The sequence below is a fragment of the Silurus aristotelis genome (genome assembly GCF_946808225.1).
Source record: "Silurus aristotelis genome assembly, chromosome: 22".
NCBI lineage: Eukaryota > Metazoa > Chordata > Actinopteri > Siluriformes > Siluridae > Silurus > Silurus aristotelis.
Genome location: NC_139595.1, coordinates 17934691 through 17956903, shown reverse-complemented (window position 1 = coordinate 17956903; position 22213 = coordinate 17934691). Strand labels below are relative to the sequence as shown.

The 22213-nt window shown below is 35.8% G+C and overlaps 2 protein-coding genes and 2 long non-coding RNA genes across 7 annotated transcripts in view; 2 read left to right on the top strand and 2 right to left on the bottom strand.

Moving 5' to 3' along the window:
- vipr1a (vasoactive intestinal peptide receptor 1a) overlaps positions 1 to 2696 on the bottom strand; it is a 39905-nt gene extending 37209 nt beyond the window's left edge. The window contains exons 1-2 of one of the 3 annotated variants that reach the window (XM_083525906.1): positions 2571 to 2696; positions 2411 to 2540 (exon numbers count right to left, since the gene is read on the bottom strand). In XM_083525906.1, the coding sequence (XP_083382032.1) occupies positions 2411 to 2464 (54 nt within the window). In that variant the 5' untranslated portion in view covers positions 2465 to 2540; positions 2571 to 2696. Of the gene's footprint in view, positions 1 to 2410 lie in introns of all 3 variants that reach the window. The other 2 variants (XM_083525907.1, XM_083525905.1) reach the window with 2 other exon arrangements.
- LOC310717812 overlaps positions 1 to 22213 on the top strand; it is a 433295-nt gene that overhangs the window by 32691 nt on the left and 378391 nt on the right. The window lies entirely within an intron of this gene.
- LOC310717419 lies at positions 13595 to 14375 on the top strand. Its single transcript, XR_014530831.1, has 3 exons — positions 13595 to 13640; positions 14223 to 14254; positions 14357 to 14375. It is a non-coding gene; the product is annotated as an uncharacterized lncRNA (long non-coding RNA).
- LOC310717069 (uncharacterized protein) lies at positions 18520 to 21777 on the bottom strand. 2 transcript variants are annotated; one of them, XM_083524751.1, is made up of 8 exons: positions 21693 to 21776; positions 21410 to 21616; positions 20596 to 20740; positions 20372 to 20485; positions 20040 to 20184; positions 19366 to 19511; positions 19129 to 19268; positions 18520 to 18738 (listed from the first exon to the last, which is right to left on the bottom strand). In XM_083524751.1, exons 2-8 carry the CDS (start codon positions 21507 to 21509, stop codon positions 18653 to 18655), a joined length of 876 nt encoding a protein of 291 aa, XP_083380877.1. In that variant the 5' UTR covers positions 21510 to 21616; positions 21693 to 21776; the 3' UTR covers positions 18520 to 18652. The 2 variants fall into 2 exon arrangements, with proteins under 2 accessions (XP_083380877.1, XP_083380876.1); XM_083524750.1 differs by having other exon boundaries at positions 21410 to 21777.

Sequence of the window (22213 nt, the reverse complement as noted above, 5' to 3'; positions counted from 1 at the left end):
GCTATAAATCTAAAGGTCAAACACCATATATAAGAACTAATGTCAAACTGGGAAATGCTAAATCTTTAAAAATAATTACCACATGTTCAGTAACAAATCGCTCTAATGATGAGTTCCTTAAACCATCGCCAGGGTTTAATAAAACTTATTTATATTTCAATCACATTGATGAAAACTAATTTAATTGATTAATCAAACTGTTTATTTGAACATAAAAAAAATTCTCCATCACTTAAAAAAAAGCTTGAATACTACTCTATTAATAGTATACTTCAATTATTATTTATAATACTAATATATTAATAAAGTAAATTTCTACAGTATGAGGGTCATCACATTTTTTATTATTATTATTATTTATTTATTTATTTATTTATTTATTGACGGGTTGTTATTGAAATTATTATTTTTTTTATCCATTATTTTATTGATTAATTAATTTTTTCGCAATTAAAGGGTTCCCCAGATGAAAAGGATTTGAGAACCTTGTTCTGATCATTGTACATAAACGACAAATTAATTAAACATCCATGAAAGAAAATACATAAATTAAAATTGGATCTGATTTTTTAAACCGTTATCAACATCGGAAGATTAAAGTAAAATACAGATTTTGAACACGTGTTATGCATTAGGCAAAAAAATAAAAAAATTATAAAAGTAGATTCGTCACTTATACTGTATTTGAGTTTGTTCGTTTAATGTTCATAACCTCTGTCTTTCTTAAAGTCAAAATTGTATGATATTTCTCAGATGTAAAAATGTAAACACACTGTAGGTAAGTAATTAACCACAGGGGTAATATGATGTGTCCTGACATAAATCAGAGTTACCCTTCCCACCCTAAAGCTGATTACTTTCCCAGAATCCATGTGTTATAGTCCTAATATACCAACAATTACAGGCTTAATTTATTGAAGAATACCATAATCACTTATTATCCTTCACATGCTGGAGAATTCATTATAAACGCATTTACTGAAACATTAATGGAAGGAGTCTCCAGTGTAAGATCTTTGCACGCAACGTTTATGTAACCTTTAAATACAAGAACAAGTGAGAGAAAGTTAATAAATGCTAAAACATATGTAATATTGGCAGGACAAAGAATCTAATATAACATGTTATTATTGATGACTCAGCAAAGTGCTGACTGTTTTATTCCATATAAAGTCCAAAAGAACCTCTGTCCCTGTAACTACAGCACGTTTAACAGGACAGAGAACACATAGTGTGTTTATTTCATCCAGAAATGACATTAAAAACGTTAATCACTGATCTTTCTTGTTCTTGCACCAAAACCTGATCCAGCAGAAAGAATACGCAGAAATTCCCCGCGCTGAAGAAGAGTGTTTATGTAAGTCCAGCTGGAAGCTGATGAACCCTTGCGAGAACTCGACCCTCGTGAGTGCTAAATTCAAACACTTTAGGTGTTAGATTAGTAGTGGGAATGTTGAAACAAATAAATTGTCAGGGTTCACAACAGAATCATGATAGTGAGTGTGACGAGAGTTTTTAAAACAAATCGTCCCCCAGATATGAGCTTCCATAAGCCGTGATCACAAACCTTAAAATTAACCTGTGCTGTGTATGGGGGAAAATAAAACATGAACTTTCGTGACCTTCAAGGGTCTGTTCATCAAGTAAACATGTATTAGAGTTTAGAATTCAACTGTGGGACCTTTTGGCTTTAATCCTGAGCAGTTCAGTACAATGATCTCCACATGTCTGTCTGGGTTTCCTCTGGGTTCCCTGGTTTTCTAGTGAAAAACATGAAGAGGAGCGACTATAAAAATGATTCAGTGTGGCTAAAATTGACTATAGATTATTTCCAAGCACATCCTGGGGATAACATGAAATTTAAGATATTAATCTTACTTAACTTCTGATATAGAAATGATCATGAAATGATACAAAGATTACTGCAAACTCAGCAAATAATTTCATTTTAAACTTTAATTAATTAAATAATTATAATTATAATTATTATAATTATTATTAATATTATTATTATTATTATTATTATGAGACTATGGTTGCTTAATAATAATAATAATAATAATATTAATAATAATAATAATAAACAACTTTATTGTAAATAATTAGATTTTTACATTTGGAAACATATCTTTGAAATAATGTGCCCTGTATCATCTAACATCAGACGAGTAATTGCTCAGAAAAGTAAAAGCACATCTGGAGAAACAGAGTCAGCAGGTGAACACGTCCTGCACTTAAACAACACACACACACACACACACACACACACACACACACACACACACACACACACACACACACACACACTTCCCTCAGTGCACTTTCCTAAAGCTGTTGTGCTTCTGGAGACACTGCTGCTGCTGAAATTATTAGCCTCAAAGCAGAAGAACAGCTGGAGTGTGAAACTCACCGGTCCGTGTGAACAGATCAAACATAGCACGAGCGCTCCTTTCCACACCTTCATTGTTTACTTGCTTTTACTTTCCGTTTTCTTTTTCTTCTACTGCTTCATTAGGTGCAAATATAAAACCACTCCAGCCCTGCAGCCCCGCACAGCCGTAGTCCGACACCAGTGGCCCCGCAGCACTGGACCGCACTGGACCGGACCGCAACCAGCTGTGAACTAAAAACCACACGGACGCGGCGCCTCCACGCTCACATCCGACACTGGAGTACACGCGCTATTTAAGCGCGTGCGTTTCGCAAGGACGCCAACGTTCGGTCACGTGTTCAGGCAAGAACCAATCAGAGCTCTGTAAAGATAGATAGATAGATAGATAGATAGATAGATAGATAGATAGATAGATAGATAGATAGATGGATAGATGGATAGATGGATAGATAGATCTAGACAGACAGACAGACAGACAGACAGACAGACAGACAGACAGACAGATAGATAGATAGATAGATAGATAGATAGATAGATAGATAGATAGATAGATAGATAGATAGATAGATAGATAGATGCATTCATTTCCAGGAAAAGAAACTAAACTATTTGCGGAATCTAAAAGAGGTTGCTAACTGGGCAGACAGAAAGTCAGATAGACAGAAAAACTAAGTGAAAAAAAGATGAAGCATCACTTCAGAAGTCCTATAAGTGCAGTGTAATTTACTGACACCGGGGCAGTGTTTACATTTATTTGTCTTGAAATAACGCCCACATATCTTTAAAAGACTTGCTTTCATCCTTTTTCCATTATCCTCCATTCTGCCTGAACTCGAACCATTACTGTTGCATTTGGCCAAATCTGCAGGTCCTGTTTATTAAAATGCATCTACAGCAGAGAAACATCTCAGCCCTGACGTACACACAGGATTTTCTTTCTCTCTGCACAGAATGTCAGAATAAATAACGTCACACAAAGAAGCATCAAGGAAAGTGAGTTGGGGAGAAATCCATGTGTCTAACATGAGCGTTGAGGAAAGGAATCCAAAAAATGTGCAGTCAAAAGTGATAATATACAATTCCATGAGATATGTATTTGGAGAAAATCTTCTGCTAAGAAAAAAGTTTAACTTAATCTCCTATGACGCTTGCAATAACAATGTTACCCAGTGATGTCAGCGTGCCACGTTAGTGAACGAGGGCTCCAGCTAAAAAGGTCAAAAAGTCAATGTAATGTGATGTCGTGGAAACAAGAGTGCACGCCCATCATGTCGTAAATCACTTCTGCTCATCCTCTTACCTTGTCCCTGACTTTGCAGAATTAGGTCTTGTTCTGTCCATCGCGAGTGCATCACGAGATCTGAGCATATTTTTGTCAGAAAGATCAGCCGTTTTTTTGGGGGTTTTTTGCAAAAAAAAGCAAAAAACATTTGCTGAAAGATGTCATCCAAAAAGAAAAGCAGTGTGTAAACGACACGCCAAAGCAAACAGTTCAGAGCGAACACTTCTGAGTCATACCTTACAGTCTGCTCCTTATACAGGATTTTCCCACACTTCCCTTTATAAACACACAACACGATAGATAGATAGATAGATAGATAGATAGATAGATAGATAGATAGATAGATAGATAGATAGATAGATAGATAGATAGATAGATAGATAGATAGATAGAAAACTTCCTCCTATTTGCATCTGTGTAAATATTACAGGCTGCTGCTATCAGCTGGCCAATGAGCTAGCATAACAGCTAGCTTGTAGCCCCTTCAGCTAGTTTGTTATTTATATTTTCAGTAGAAACCTATAAAAGTGTGTTTTGACACAGGTCACAAATCACTATAGCTCATTTTGAGCATAAACCTAGCATCACAGCATTCACAAAAAGCATAGCCTGACAGCTAGCCTGGAACAACAGTGATGCTACAGTATATTGCATCTATTGTGATTGAAAAGCCTGTTTTTACATGTTAGGAGTTATTAAATTGTATTTTAAACATATTTCTTTTAGCACAGTATACACAGAAATCCTGTGTGCTTATTAACTGCTCTCCTTTTTAGTTATGCTGCCATTGCTAGTCTTGTCCCTACTCGCATACTGATCATACTGTACAGTGTCTTGCAAGGATATTTAATTTTTCTTGTTTCTCTCTTACTTTCCTTCTTCCCTTCTCTCGCTAACTCTCTCTCAACCTCTCAATCATCTCAGGGAGTTTTCCATTGACACTATCGCCACGGACTCGCTCATTAGGGATGAACTTACAGACACTAACATGTAAAAAGTAACTTTAGCTACTAGTAGTCAAAGTTGAGTCGTCTATGTTGTGGTAGTAAAATATATGTGATGATATATTTCCTGGTTTGTACTAGGTGGCTAAAAGCTAGCATGCTGCTGGGAACAAGCAAAGCTCTCCTTGAAGGCTTGCTAATCAATAGCTAGCAAAGTAACTGAACCATCATTCTTAGCATTTGTGCTAGAGCCACGGGTCATGCAATTCTGTTTTTTCTTCATATTTTGAGCAGTATGGCGCACAACAAAAATGCTTATTAAAAATCTTATGAGTCATTTAGTATCCTGAGGTTCTTAGCTGAAGCACATAAACATCATTAATTCTACTCCCTGCTATGCTGCTTTGCCCTACTTATTAAAGGAAATGCTAGTCGTTTTTAACTTGCTAGCTTCCTTTATATTGCAAGAAAATGTGAATAAAGTTTACACATCTCTTATTTACATCTCTTATTCATGTCTAAAGAGAATTGCACCTTACAAACTTAATCTCTTTGTTTATTCATCCTTAAAAATGTATTATAAAATTAATCTATATGATGTGAATGTAAAAGAAGGAGAAATAAAAGTCTGGACTGAAAGCTTAAATCTGCTGCTATGTCCAATATTTTTGGTTGCCTGCGAACCTAATCAACTATATCACAGCAACGACAAGCTAGTTAGCTAGTAATGCGCATTAATGAATACATGAATGAGAACGTAATTCCCTAAACTTAAAGAGAAGCTTTTCCTGGATCACTGAAAAAAGGGTCAGCAGGGCATTTGTACAATGTTCCAGCCTTCGAGTTGAGGTGTTCTCTCTTTAGAATAGACAGTAAATATATATTATTCGAGCCCAGCCAGCAGTGTTATCTGTTTTCTTAAGATGACTGCATGTTATGCTCGTTAAAAAGCTTCATAGCACTTTATCTTTCTCAAGTTTGTCCTGTTTTCTCCATTCTTGCATTCTCCTGATTCTGTCATCTGTTCTCATTAATAAATATAAATGAATGTAGAAAAACCGAGGTATGCAGACTGAGAAGCAAGCACTATAGAACACATATATACAATATACAAACCAAATACTTGTTTTCATTCTCAGGTTATTAATTAAAAAAGAAGAAAAATGGCAGTTAGTTCTAGCTTTCTGAATCTATTTAATCACAAGGTAACTATGAAAAAAGAATACATTTTCCCCGGTGAATCATTTTTTAATGTTCTAGAGTCTACATTCCTTCAAAAAATAAAATGTCTTGCTCATTATATAGATTTGTGTGAGTTAGTAAAGTCAGGTACTGATGTAGGTGAGGCGAGGAGGCCTGGGGTGCAGTCAGAGTTTCACTTAATCAAGGTGTTTAGTAGGGTTGAGGTCAGAGCTCTATACAGGCCAATCAAGATCTTCCTCTTCAAACCATGTAAACCATAAGTGCACAAGGGCATTGTCATGCCGGAAAAGATTTGGGGGTGAACCACAAATGGCTGGAAAAGTCACATGTCCCAAAACCTTTGTCAAAAATATCCTTGAAGATACCAAATCATTAGTCCTTGGCTGAAAAATTGTCTTTTATTAAAAAAAATTCTGCTGAATTCATATTGAGGTTTCTATGAAACCCATGTAACCTTGTCTGTGTGTCATTGTTTATTCATTTCATTTTAGAAGGATGTCAGAGTTCAGTCTCATTAGAGATTAAATACATTTCTTTGTAGAAGGTTTACAATAATCGCTTTATAATACCTGCATTATCCAACTTCCCTTCACAGCTTCGATGTCAGAGCTCAGCAGTGGTTAGTAAATCATAACAGAGATGCAGAGATTTTACAACCAAAATACCTTGAGCACTTCCTATTATCATTTGATGGATAAAATCCTGATTACTCATCAATTTTTTGCTTCAAAAACTGATTTATTTATTTGCAGAACCTATAGCATAGCTTTTTTTTTTTTTTTTTTAATCACAACATCTGCTGCACATACCTAACCCAGTTTCTTGAGATTTCCACATCTGGATTATTGGTATACTCTGTCCAAACATTTTGTTTTCTGCAACTTTAACAGTAGCATCTAATTAAAATATTGCAGCTGTGACATACAATGGTGTCTTCTCTGTCCATTTTACCGTCATTAAGCGTCAATTGTTGACGCTCTTCTTCTCATAGTGCCTCCTTACGTCATTGTTGTGTATTAGATGCACCGCTAATGAGGCTTTAGATCCACATCCTATTGATTCTTGCTGCCAGGTTTGAAGGAGCAAACTGCAAAACCTTCACAGACATCATATCACATTACATCACTTCAAATCCATTCAAGGCATTGTCATTCCTGTATAAATAGCCGGCTTGACACATACACTCCAGGCTTTTTTATTCTTTTCATTTGGATCTAAAGAACACTTCCTGTACTATATCTAACCCCATTTAAATATCGTCTTGTACTTTGGATATTAAAACATTTAATTCGATTAACTGGAAGTGTTTTTTTATTTTTTTTGCATGTTATTGCATGTTTACGGAGGCGCATTGCATTCGCAAAGAGAAAAAAAATCACAGAAAGGATCTCATAATTATGACTTAATATCTCATAATTATGAGATCCTGATCAGAATCAGGAGATAAGATCTCAATAATGAGATAATAATTATCTCATAATTATGAGGTAATAAGTCATAATTATGAGGTAATAAGTCATAATTATGAGATAATAAGTCGTAATTATGAGCTAATAAGTCGTAATTATGAGATAATAAGTCGTAATTATAAGATAATAAGTCATTATGAGATCCTTTCTATGATTTTTTTCTTGTGTGATTGCAATGTGCTTCCGTATATGTTAATAATGATAATCACTATGATGCCTGCCATTGTAATTGCATTAACTAAAGAAAGGAAAGTGTGTGTGAAACATATATACTTATATAAAGTCACTATAGTGTATCATCAAAATAATTTCTATTAACAACACATTGTCAAGCGTTTTACTTTATATGGCAATATCCTGACAATATCCTTTACTCCTTTTATATGATTATAGCATAATACAACAAATGAGAAACTAAACAGTTTACTTTCAATCATTATAGGGGACATCATGTTGAGTTGCAGGACACGGGACTACAGTGTTTGAATTTCAATTAGAAGTGCAACATCTGATTTCTGCTTATGTAAATCAGGCTACTACTTTGGTCGTAAAAAAATATATATATATTCTCAAGTGCTTTGTTTCTCTTTTATATATACACAATGCTTTCAATTTAAAATCTAAATAGGCACATAAAAGCATTGGGAACTATTAAAAACTGAAGTGATGGACTGAGTTTACGGACTGTATACGACACTACTGCCATTTCAGTTTCAATTATTCGTAACAATAAACCAATACAGATACGGATTAGGTACCATTGCGTAATCCCCCCTACTCCACACTCACAATCACAGCACTGTACACATAGAACTCAAACTTCGTATGCCCACTAGAGAAAATTGGGGTTGAAGTGGTGTTTTATACATCTGTAAACACCAACTTACAGGCATGGAATTAAACCTCACAGGTACACACCCAGGCATTGGGCTGAAGAATCTGGTCTGAAAAGGTTTTCTGTTCTTACTTTTTGGCATTGGTGAATGGATTTTGCTGTTGTTAATTATAGTCTTGGTCTGGACGGAGATTTTTGACAGAGATTTTTGTAAAAAAAATTCTTATTTGAAGTGTGACAAGACTTTCATCTAGAAATTACCCTCATCTTTAGCAATATGCAAACATGAAACCAGCTAGTTAAAACAGCTTTGCTAATTGTTTACTGATGGCAGAACAATCATGAAATAAGCAAGGTTTTGGGATATGTGTATATTCACCGAGCTTGAAAATAAGACGTGTGTATAAGACAGAAAGGAAAAGCTTAGTATTAAAAAAGGATTTGCTGTTTTCTTAGTTCAGTCTTGACTTGGTCTTGGTTTCATTTGGACTCAATATTGGCCTGGTTTCATCCCACTACAGTGGTCTTGACTCTGTCTTAGTTAAATCCTGAATTTGGACTACAGTCTTACCATAGCTAGAAAAAATTCCTCGATAAGTTTCCAGAGTAGTAGGAACTCTAATTATGGACCTCATATGCATATCTGATCTGTCAGTATTGTCAGTAATTTTCAGTAAGAGCTCTGTCTCTTCAGGATATAATCATCACCCTAATTGAGGATGTTCTCATAAGTGTCTCTGCATAATTCAACTCAGGTATATATACTCTGCCCTCTTACCCTGAATGATCTCAGTGATCACAAAAATCACTTCAGTGGCATTTAAATCAGTGGCAATTCAGTCGGTTTGAGGATCTGAGTCCAAAATCCTACCATTAGTGCAAAAACTTGCTTCCTCAAGCTCTGCTTCTGATTTGTCAGGAGATCGAGAGACAGAATCTAATTTCTATGTTCTGTATTCCACTCACGCATCCTGTCTAATTTGGAGTCGTGTACAGTGAGGACACGACACAGCTTCCTCAGCGCGAAGCTTTGCTGTTGGGTTTAAGGCAGATTTAACACTGGATTAATTATCAGATTAAATGTATCACCATGGCACTGAAGCAGTCATAAAGTCAACACAAAGAAACAAAGCAAACGATAAATTCACAGTCATTTACACCTGCTGCATGGGTCACTGAGCACAGCGGCACTTCGCCATGACAACAAGCAGCTATTACTTTCTTAATAAACACATACACTAATAAACAGATATTCGCTCAGGTGTAGATTATATATAAACACTGTGATATATAAACAACATGATATATAAACAACATGATATATAAACACCGTGATATATAAACAACATGATATATAAACAACATGATATATAAACACTGTGATATATAAACAACATGATATATAAACAACATGATATATAAACACTGTGATATATAAACAACATGATATATAAACAACATGATATATAAACAACATGATATATAAACACTGTGATATATAAACAACATGATATATAAACAACAAACTGACTAGAATTTATACTGAAATGTCAAATACAAAATTTGTCTTCCTTCCTTCCTTTCTTCCTTTCTTTCATTCTTCCTTACTTTCTTTTCTTATGGCATGTCAGATAGTTATTTCTTTCTTTCTTTCTTTCTTTCTTTCTTTCTTTCTTTCTTTCTTTCTTTCTTTCTTTCTTTCTTTCTGTCTTTCTTTCTTTCTTTCTTTCTTTTTCTTATGGCATGTCAGATAGTTCTTTTTATCTTTCTTTCTTTCTTTCTTTCTTTCTTTCTTTCTTTCTTTCTTTCTTTCTTTCTTTCTTTCTTTCTATAACTTGTCAAAAAGATCTTTCTTTCTTTTTCTCTTTTTTATTATAAATATATCAGGGCTATCAATCGATTCAAATCATTAATCAAGATTAATCGCATGAGTTAATTTGTGATTAATCGCAACCTATTCATACATTTTTGTCTGTTCTAAATAAGAAAGGACATCATGAATAAAGGTGTGTTATGTTAAAGGTTCTAATTTCGCCTCTTTTTTTTATAAAATATTTTAATAAAAATGGTCAAACAGAATTTCACACTGCATTAATTTTAATCATTAATTCTATATTAAATCTAATATTGATATTAATATAGATATAAATATTAAATTGGTTATTTGATGTCATTGATAATTATTCAACACTGTGGGAATCTCACATTCAGAAGCACTGAGGTATTAATAATGAACCTCTTTAAGACCAAACACCTTGTTCCAAAGCAGCCCCCGTGAATGTGCTCTGATATAAAGAATGCATCATAGGGACGCTTTTGTGGAGAAGGATAATTGAATGGTGAGGTGACGTGAATGAGCCCTGAGAAATTCGATTGAAGCACAAAAAGCTCTGCCTAATCAGTTCTGAGTCAATGCTGCAGGGTCTCTTATCCACCTCGACAAGCGAATAGCTTACCTCACTCCCCTTTCTGACCACACGAGAGAGAACATTAGAGCTGGTTAACTCTCAGTGTAGCTGAAGGGAAGGTCAGGGACAAAAGTTATGGCGTTGAGTTACAGAGTTCTAGGTGAGGCTAATGAGTAAACGAATAATTTCCTCTCATTCTAAATAGGAGCACAGTATCACCCTGAAAGGCAAAGGGTCAGAAACACACACACACACACACACACACACACACACACACACACACACACACACACACATTAAAATCACACTTAATTCTTATTAAAATCTCATTTCAAAATATGTCCTCATAAAGAAGTCTACCAGAAGTAATATATGTTCAAAAGAGTGCAGGCAGGGTGGAGTGGGTGGAGAAGAGTGATAGCAGGAGTGATTTGTGATAGAAGAGTATCTGTGAGAGTGAAAGGGAAAGTTTATAGGACTGTGGTGAGACCTGAGATGTTGTATGGTTTAGAGACAGTGGCATTGAGTAAAAGACAGGAGGTGGAGCTGGAGGTAGCAGAGCTGAAGGTGTTAAGATGTTCGTTGGGAGTGACGACGATGGACAGGATTAGAAATGAGTTTATTAGAAGGACAGGGCATGTAGGATGTTTTGGAGACAAGGTGAGGGAGGTGAGATTGAGGTGGATATTTTGCAGAAACTGAAATGAACTATCAAAAGATTTGCAAAAAAGATTTGGTTGTTAAGGGCATAAAAAGAGAAATAAAATTCACCATCATCACCATCGTCCCCTGACCTCGATCTTATTGAGAACCTGTGGAGTTTCCTCAAAAGGACGATCTGTGAGGGTGGGTGGCAGTAAAGCTTTTCTTCATAAAACATGCTTATATCTTTATATTCTTTCTGTTGCCTGCATCAATCATTTAATCTCTGATCATCTCATCTGAAAAAAAATAAAAATATGATATGCTTGAAAAGCTTCTGATCATTCTGAAATAAAATCTGAACCTCATACACCACTGGATGACCTCCTGAGTCTCACAAAAATAAAACCTATCAAATAAAAAGTTGCCAAAAAGTTCAAAATAAAACCTACAGAAATCTACTTATCCTGATTCTTAATGTTGATGGCCAGCATCATTTTTATTCCCTCCTGTGTACACAGGCTTAGAAACAGCAGAGCAAATATTTTCCTGGAATAAACATCACTGACTGCCCCTTTAGCAATATACAGTAAACACCGACTGCACCTTTAATGTACTTTAGCACTAAACCTCTATTTGTTTGACCCGTTAATGCTCTGGATTACAAGCAGAAGGTATGATAATCAGTTTTGGGGATTTTGAGATATATTTAGCTCAGCCACTGAGAACCGTTGAGCACCATCCTCTGGCTGGCAGATGGGGGTGATTTAGTGAAGAGCAATGCTGAGAGGTGAGGCGCCACAGCAGGCCATTTTCCCAGGCACTTACCTTCAGCTCTACTATAGAAGGAACTCACTAAAAAAGGAAACAACGTGCACTTAAAAAGACCTCACAAAGCAACTCCATGACGAAGTTCTATAAAAGTATACAACAGGTGAGGGGTATAAAAAGATATAAGTCAATCACATGGAAATTATGTGGCACCACCCAATATCTAAACATCCATTACAACTAGATTACCAGGAAGAAACAATGTGTCAATAAGGCCACAAGGAACCAAATAAAAGACCTACTGGTTGTTATGGAAAGCAAATGTAAATATGCCAACATCACACAATCACACAATATCAAATATATGGTGCATTTATAGCCTTTATGGGAGGGTGGCAAGACTTTTTTATAAACATTCCTGCAGAAACCTGGAACAAAAAGGGAAAGGTTTTCTGTGGAAACCTGAAGAGAACAATACCAGTAAAACTGTAAAGCATGGTGGTGGAAGCATAATGTTGTGAGGATGTTTCTCATTGGCATGTTTTGGGTAGAAATTAATAGAGGGATGAATGGAGTTAAGTACAGAGAGTTTCTGGGAAAACCTGATGAAATCATATTCCAGCAACAAAGCAATGATACTTGTTAGGAACCAGCTCAGATGTTCTGAAATTGCCTAATTAAAGCCTTGTTGTGAAAATTGCTGATCATAAGAAAACTAATCTCTACAACTTGAATGATTCTCGATAGATGAGTGAAGGAAGATCATCTCTAAGTCCTGTGGCACCAACAAGAGAAATTAAAATGGAGCAGATTTTGGATTTCTAATGGACCTCACAAAATAAAAAAACAGTGGGGAAACAATTAAAAATGTTGATTCATGTGTGTTCACATGTGTTCACCCCCTTTAATACACCTGAACACCGATGACACCCACGATTAAGACCTGATGCAAACAATTCATTTTAGAAGTCAGATAATTAGACGATCAAGGTCCAATTTTGTGCAATAAAAGAGTCACATGATCTGTCACATGATGTCAGGATGAGTTCAGAAAGGCTTGAACTTTAACTTACAGAAATGATTTACATTTTATTTAGTTGTAATTGCAGCTAAAAATTTGCCTTCTTTTGCAAGGCAGTTTGTGTTCTTTTTAGAACACACTTAATATAAGTGTTAAGAATCCACCCAGTGTCACTTTGTATGTTTCCTACAAGCCACCCTTATGAATGTTGTCTGGTTTCACATTTCACAAATAATTAACACTTGCATTTGGACACACAGTTCACATTTTTGTTTTTCGTTTGCTTTCTACGCTGTCTTTCTTGCCCATGACTTAAATCTGTCCATCATGTTTAAGTTCAAGGTTATTGTGTTTTCCTTCATGTCTTTGGTTATCACATGTCTTGATTTTTGGCATCTGTGGTTTTTTTTTTTATGTACATTGTAAATACATTTCTACACTCACATTTGCTTCCCACTTCATTACAGGAATTCTAACAAAAAAATTAAATTAAAAAAAGGAAGTGCATCGCTCAGAATAGCTAAAACATAAATACAGCACAGCCAATTGCAAGACACATAGTATGACATGCATTTGGTGAAGTCAGACTTGCAAAGTATAACAGGAAATGGGTTTAAATGTGTTTGATATAAACCTTGAAGCAGCAGTGAGAACGGCACCGACAAAACAAACAGTAAGTCTATCCATAAATATAGAAAAAACATTGTTTCATATATTTTAATAATGTATAGCATTAAGAGTCATGATCATATAGGATGATTGTGAAAATAGACCTTTACAACACAGAACTGATGGATGCATTATACTGAATCTATCAATGCATTTTTGTACATTTATTCCCCAGCACACAGTGTACAAACTTCCTGTCAACAGTATATATACATTATATATATATATATATATATATATATATATATATATATATATATATATATATATATATATATATATATATATATATACACACGCCTTTCCATTCCTTTACATGTTTAGAGCAGATTTCAGATTTATGTATATTCTATTCTTATTCTATTTTTGTTTTATTTTAATGCCATGGATAGTTTAAAAAAAAAAGTTTTTTTTAGCTTAGCACATCTTGCTGCTATGGTTTTGTGTGTGACCATAAAAATATTAAAACATTCTTGAGTAAAATACCATGACACCAGTAAACAAAAAAAAATGACATGGTTGTTGGCAAGAATTTCTCAATGCCTTTTTTATATCACAATAAACCAACCCATATATTTCTCAACAGATCTCACGTTTCCTAATTGGGTAGACTAAAGGGTAAGACCTCAGTGGGCTTTCTGAGAAATAATTTATTTTATTTTCATTTTATTACGGTACATTTAATTTCATTTTAGTGTTATTTTCTTCTTTTTTTATAAGTCTGTGAAGAAATGAAAATGTATGAAGCTAGTAAGTGATGCAGACGCTTATTTGGAGATTATTTATTCATTCGAATTATAAGCAAAAAAATAAAAATTATATATATATATATATATTAAATTTCCTGTATTTTTTTGTAAACACACTAAAAACTCTGCTTTTTACAGTATTTCTTTCTGAAGACTTTCGTTGCTTCTTGTTCTTCATCTGGTTTCTGGACGTTGTTCTGATTTGGATTCTGACATTCCTAGAGATCGATTTGATCCGGAAACTCAGAAACGTCTGCCACCTCTCCGGATGCTGCTGCCACAAACTTCATTTCTTTAAATCCGAACCACTTAATGAGCTACAAACTCTGACACCATGACATGTAAACTATGAAAGTCTCGCTCCTACACTTGCTCTAGTGATGAGTCCAAGCTTATTGTATTACGTCTCTTGTTTGGTTATTTATTATTGTGTCTGCCTGTTTTCTACTGAATTTTCCCATTTGTTTTGTCTGCTCATGGTCTCTTATTAATAAAGTTTGTCTCCAAAGACAAGAAGAATGTTATTAAAAGTGCCAAGTAAATAAGGTTAAACTTTTTACAGAATTGCCTTCATTTGTCGCATACATTACAGCACAGTGAAATTCGTTCTTCGCATATCCTAGCTTGCTCGGAAACTGGGGTCAGAGCGCAGGGTCGGCCATAATACGGCGCCCCTGGAGCACATTGGGGGAAGGGCCTTTCTAAAGGGCCCAAGAGTGGCAACTTGGCGACACTGGGGCTCGAACCCCTGACCCTCTGATCAGTAACTAATCAGGGCAAGATAAGAAGAAAAAGTAAGAAATAGAGAAAAAATGCTGATTTCTTGGGATTTCCATGTAGATCAGACTCTTTATTAATACAGTTTGGTGAAAAACTATTCAGTGAGTGGCAGTTCTGTGGATGGAAATGTTGATGAGAATTCAAAGGATAATGACAAGAATTGACTTCTATATGCTCTTTTTTTGTTTTCATTAAAATGGATCAATTCGGGTTCAGTGTCATATTCGAAGTGAACGGAGTGTAAAACCTGAAACAAGACGTTTTCTCCTGCCAGAACTTGAGTCCTGCAAAGGCTCTAATGACCAGTGAAAACAGCAATATTTGCTAGAACACAGTAAGTACACACACACACACACACACACACACACACACACACACACACACACACACACACACACACACACACACACACACACACACACACACACAGCATGGAGTCTGTCGATAACAGGGCTCCAAAACACACCATCACACTGTTTACTCTGACACAGGTGTTGATTTCTCCAGAACGACACATCCTGTGGTTAATGCCAAGGCCAAATCAACAAACTGACGTCTATTAGTCACTAAATTAGACTTCACAGGGCTGCACCTTTAAAAAAAAAACATGCACAATTATCAATCATCTTAAGGGTGTTCAAACTTTTGCACTCACCTCTAAAGAGAAGATTGAGCTCAGACTGTTCCCAAATATTAGGCTAATATCCAGGTGATTACATGCTAATGCACAGAATAAATGAAGCCATGTGTTCCTGAGTGTTTTCTGTTTTTCTTAGCACATCTGGAAAGCAAAGCTTTTACAAAAAAAATCCAGAATTTGTTCTGCAACACACAAAATAATATCCATCATGAAGGCTCGGATTAGTCATCGGTTTTCTGTTTTTCTCCATTTTCCTTTATCTGGATTGGAAATGGATTTTTTCATCTGTGAAAGCAGCGACATGCCTCTTATCTCTGAGAAGTATAGACCGTTAGCAAGATCCATTTTAATACGTCAGCGCAAAATGAAAAAAAAACAACAACAACCTACACACTTAAGCAAACACACCAGTCATCGGGAGATTAGACCGGTTTTCTGTTAGCAAAAGAAAAAACCTCAAAAAGCCGAAGCAGTGACGTGTCTGCTGTGGGCACACACACATTCCTGAGACTTGATCAGACGTTCAATAATAAAGACCACCGATAATTAAAATATTGAGATATCATACTCGCATCAACAATCAGGTTACTGGTACACAGGGTCATCTTTAATTAAAGGAAATTGGTATGGGAAGCTACGTAGCTCAGAGCTTAGGTTTGTTCTAGACTGTCATTTTTATTTTTTCCGCAACATCAGATCCATCAAATCTCATTTCTACCAGCTACAAACCTGGAAAAGGTGAAGCTAGCATACCTGGCAACCTGGATTCGTTTATCTACAATGAAAATACACATGCCCCATTTTATTTTTATTTTATTTTTTAAGTTAATGAAAGTGTATGAAAGTATGATCAGCTTTCAAAAGTCCAGCTAAAAGCCGAAACATGCTCCATGCACAGAGGACGTTCAGATTCCTTCTACACACGATATGCTGATGATGCTGGATGTGAATTTTCTAAACGTCACTTCAACCAAGTCGACAAAACCAAGTTTCTGTGGTCTTTACAAACATCCTGTTTTAAGGTTTTAAAACACTGTGCAAAATACCAACCCTCATCTCTGTGTTCAGTATGGTAACCTATATAAAGAAATCTATGAGCTGTGGGTAGAGTTTCTCAAGCTGAGACTAGGTGAAGGTTTACATGACCTTCCCGAGAGACGCATCCTGCTGATCATTGAGTGTTGTGAAGGAGCTAAGCGTGCTTGGAGGAGAGCACTAACCTCTCGACACTTTATAGATGAGCTGACAGAATACCGAGCATTACTTTCCCAGAGAGCGGCGCACGTCATGCCTTTTTTTGGACCTATGGATCACCGAGGCGTCGTCTGTGAGAACCTTGACAGCTGCTCTATAATTAAATACAGTTTGCAGAGTTTCACATAAAAAAATGTGTAAACGCGTCCAAATTTTTTATGTTGTCTTTTTTATTTGCCGATTCACTGGTAATATTGTTCAAGCCGGGTCACATACACAGTTTAATAGTGAACCGATTGCACTAATAACAGTTCATCATATTAGCTTTAGTCATGATCCCATTAATATGAAAATAAACAAAATCTAATAGAACATAAGATTGAATTAGTAAACACAGCTTAAGACAGAGGACGGCCATTTATCTGTGATCTACGTGAAAGTAGTCCTTCATTCATTTTTCTGAAATGAAAAACAATCTATATAGACATGCATGTGCTGTTAAAAGTTAAATATATACACTATTGTAAATAAACAGACGTATCAGACATCTGACCTCATTTTTGCCCCCAAACTGTTACCACAAAGTCCGAGGCACACAATTGTGTAGCTTTCAATTTCAGAGTTGGAGATCTCCAGTTATAGAGCTCTGAACTTAACCCTATTGAAGATGATGAACATGAACACTGACTCCACCCCAGGCCTCTTCACCTCATCTACATGAATTTTACGAACATCCTTGTGGCCCAATCTCCAAAATCATACTCCAAAATCTGGTGGAACATCTTCTGAGAAGATTGGAGGTTATTATAACAGCGAATGAAGACTACGTGTAGAATGGGATGTTTAGAAAGCACACAGAATCCAATTTTTTTCATATATGTGTGTGCTTATTTTCTATATTTATCACTATCGTTGCCGTACCGTGAATGAATTCTGGAAAGCTTCTCTACACAAAAGTTTTTCAGAAATAATTATTCATTATTAGACTCAGTGGCCACAGAGTTCGCCTTCATCGCTCATTTGGACATCGGTGAAGATTTCTTGAAGAAAAAGAAAATGTAGTCACTAAGACTCCTATCTTTGCCAGAAGGCTATTGTTGGACTCTTAATCAAAGGTTTTATGTGCTATGATTTGATTATTTTTTAGAGTTTTGGATTAGACACACGCATGTCCTGCCAACTGAATATAAACGGACGTATCAGCTTGTGATAAGGGCTACAGGTCATCACTTCAAAGTCGAACTTGATCAAGTAATGATACTGATCACACGGACAGAGCCGCTAGTTTAGTTCACATTTTAATGATCCAGCACTAAATATGGCCTCTTCATTATTCACCGTTTTGAAGTGATACAGACTCCGTGTGGGAAAGTGAGCGGGGAAAAAAGAACATTGAAAAATGAGAAATATTTTCTCATGGCACTGAACGCGAATGTATGTTTTGGCCGTGTATCAAAGGTGCTTCGGGTTTATACGGTTACTGCGTACGTATATGGAAAAGATCATAGAGAATCAAGGAATAGTGTTAAAGGCTGTATTTTAGTACAGAGGAATGGACTCGGATTGAAGGCTTTGGTGTCATCCACCGGTTTTTTGTTTTATCTAGTTTTCACCGGTGTGGACATCAGTCTTTGGTCCTTCAGCGTTTTCGTCTTAGAAGAGAGGACGAGTACGGTGCCTCCAAATCACCAGTAAAACTCGGATCACGAACAACACGCAGGCCAGCGCCAAGAGAACAGCTGCAAAAAAACAGATAAAATAAGGACGCGATTAGAATTCTAAAAAAGGAAATAAAATTTTTTAAGTCCGTCTTATTAAAAGGGGTGTGGTTTATGTGATATTTCCAATCAGGGACGTTTGTCAGCCCCAGTGAAGTAGGTGTGGATTATATACACGAGGTTGGTTTTAAAAGGTTTAGAGACTAGTTTTGTAACCCGCCAACAGATGGCAGCACAAGGCTGCACGCACAGTCACAGGGAGCACCGACATTCATAAGTCAGTCTGCCAAAAGTCATCGTCCTGTGTACATCAGGAAGCTGTGCATCTGGTGCTATTCGGACTTCGCCCTCTTCCCGAAGCTGAAGATTCACCTCAAAGGTTGTCGTTTTGACCCCGTTGTCATAACTCACCAGAAAACACGGCGTTTCTCCCCGGAGCTGCTGCGTCGTAGTGTTTGTTCAGGTTTCCACTGAGAGCGAAGATGATGACGGGGTAGACGGTCAGAATGTAGCGCACGTGCTTCTCGATCACAAAGTTCTCCACAGCAAACCTGCACATGCCAAAGAAATCGGGGTCAAAAACACGATTTAAAAAAATTACCATAAACAAATACGTGTAAACTGATTAGACACTGGACGAGGACTCACCATATGATCACTTCGATCAGCAGAATGCTCAGAGAAACAGTGGCTGCATCTGTGGGTGACATGGAATTAATATCCAACACCACGCTCAGGTTGAGGAGCGTAGCGATAGTCGTCCATGTGGAGTAAGTTGCAATACCGTTCTGAACCTGAAATACAACACGTGAGCTGAACGACACGTCTACAACGTCACAACAGTCTGCAATGATTATATTTTTGATAAGGAGGAATAAATGAGTTATTAATGTAGCGTTACATTAATAATTAGTAAGAAAATTATATTTATATTATAAGATTATATATTTATAAAAGACTAAAGCCTACTCTTTTTCACTGATGTCATCAAGACATATGTGCATTTATTGTTTCAGAAATAAATTAAGCTGAATATGCATTATAGCAGGTATCTTTTGTTTAATTTTTTTATATATATATATTTATTTTCTTTCTTTCTTTCTTTAATTTATTAATTATTTTGTACTGTTGTCTATATATTAAAAAAGGATATATATTTCACTTTTTGTTTGTGAAATCACTCTAAGTAATTTTTTAAAATTAATTATTTAATTTAATTTATTAATTATATTTCTAAAACAGTTCATTATTTAGATTAACCCAAGACACATCAAACGCACACACACACAAACACACACACACACACACACACACACACACACCAGCACATAGATGCAGCAGAGATCTACGGGATGGTTGTGTTTGAGCCAGGCTCCATGAGCTCGCAGACCGACACAGGAGAAGAAGATCAGGAGGTAACTTGTGAACGCAATCAGAGCTAAACATATTAGTGCTGGAATCATCAACCTGCAGTGAAGGGGGAAAAACACACACACACACACACGCTCACTATTACAAGCTCTATTCAAGGTTGCCAGATATGTTCCAAACAAGCATACATAAATCACAGAGCTTTATCCATCAGGAAGTAGCACGGCTCTGTCAACCCTGACCATTTCTAATTCTTATGTTCTCAACATGGACGTGTACGTACTCTCTGTCCCACAGCAGGAGCCAGGTGATGTTCAGGAGCATGTTAATCATCCATGAGAGAAAAAAGCCATAAGGAAGAACAGCAGGACTGCAGTACATCCATCCGGTGGCCGTCCTTCACACAAAACATGAGACGAAAAGATGCAGTGAAGTTCATGTGATGCTGCAAATAACAGGTTTATATTAAAGAGCATACGAACTCATCAGTTGCGTATTTGTGATTACCGTCTGCAGAACCAGCTCAGAAAATACAGGTACATCAGAACAAGCCAGGTGTATATGATTCCCCATATGGAGAAAGTCCATCCAGCCGGGGTGATTTCTGTCTCGTACAGAGCGGACACGTTTCCTGTTCTACGCAAAAACGGTCCTGAAAAAACAACAATACAAGGCGTGACTAAAATATAGTGTAGGTTTAGGACAATCAGATTGCAGCATTTTAAATTTAGTAAAATAAATAATAGTATAATGTGTTCATATATATTCTATTAAAATATGAAATATTATATATAAAGCATTCTTGCTTGTGTTATAAAAGTGGGTTTAAAAGTGTGTGTGTGTGTGTGTGTGTGTGTGTGTGGGTGTGGGTGTGTGTGTGTGTAGTCAGTGATTTACTCAGGAGACCACAAAAACTTGAGATTTCTCCTCAGATCCATTTATATTTCAGCAAATATATTAACTAAGCGAAATTTAAGCGTATCTAAAAATATTTGTTTATATGTAAAATCTTTCACACGTGACTATATAGTCTATTGAACTTTCAGATTATTTTCATTTGATTAAGATGGTTTCAATTATATCAATATAACCCACAGATCTTAGTTTACAAATTGATCAAATAAATCTGACGTGATCACGTGAAAAATACATCTAAACATAGACATTCTAAAAGCGTAAATTTTACAAGTGAAGTCTCTAATATGCAAATATGCATGTAAAGTTTATGTGCGTCCTGATTGGCTAGATAGCCAATCCCTAAAGAGTGGGTGTGGCTACCCGGAATACAGATGGGAAAAGAAAAGGTCCTGTTTTTACCCACCTTTTCCCGTTCCAGCCAAGGCGTTGATGGTCAAAGCAGTGATGAAAACCAACAGGGAGAGAAGAAAAACTAAAATTCGCCCGATGTTGTGTCCCTCCATGCCTGAGCTCCGGATTAAAATTCCTTTTTTTTTTTTTTTTTTTTTTTGTAAACCAAACCTGACTGTTTTTTTTTTTTTTGCTTTTTTGCTGTTAAGTCGCCGTATTTCTACACAAAGAGAGAAAAGAATATAATAAACAATTTGTTATTTAGTTTAAATTGACTTAAATTGACTTAAATTAACCTTCTTCGATGCAAAACTTCAAACTCCGGTGTTGTATAACGAAGATATTATTTAACGTGTGATGTTTTATAACTTCTCTTCTTCTACCACTTTTACTGGGAAGCGTGAGTGAAAGGGCTTTTATCGCCACCTGCTGGCCTTTTAGTGTAAAGAAAGAAAAAAGAAGAAAAAAATGAAAGCATAACTAAAGACGAAAGAAAGAAAAAATTAAGAACTTCAAAGAAAGAAATGTGACAACGAGATCCAAAAAAAACACAAGGAAAAAAAAATTCATTAAAAAAAGTAAAGCATATCAAAACTTAAATCAATTTAAAACCAACCAAGAAAGGACTTACTATTTTTTAAAGTGTGAAAGCAGAACAAAAAAAAATCCTATTTTTCTCAAAAATCATAAATATCAAAGTATACAAACATTAAAGAGAAAAAGAGAAAGTCAAAAAGAATATTTATTATGAAAATATTTTCTTTATAAAACATGTCTTTAATTTTAACAATTTAAATGTCATTAATAACAATTTTAT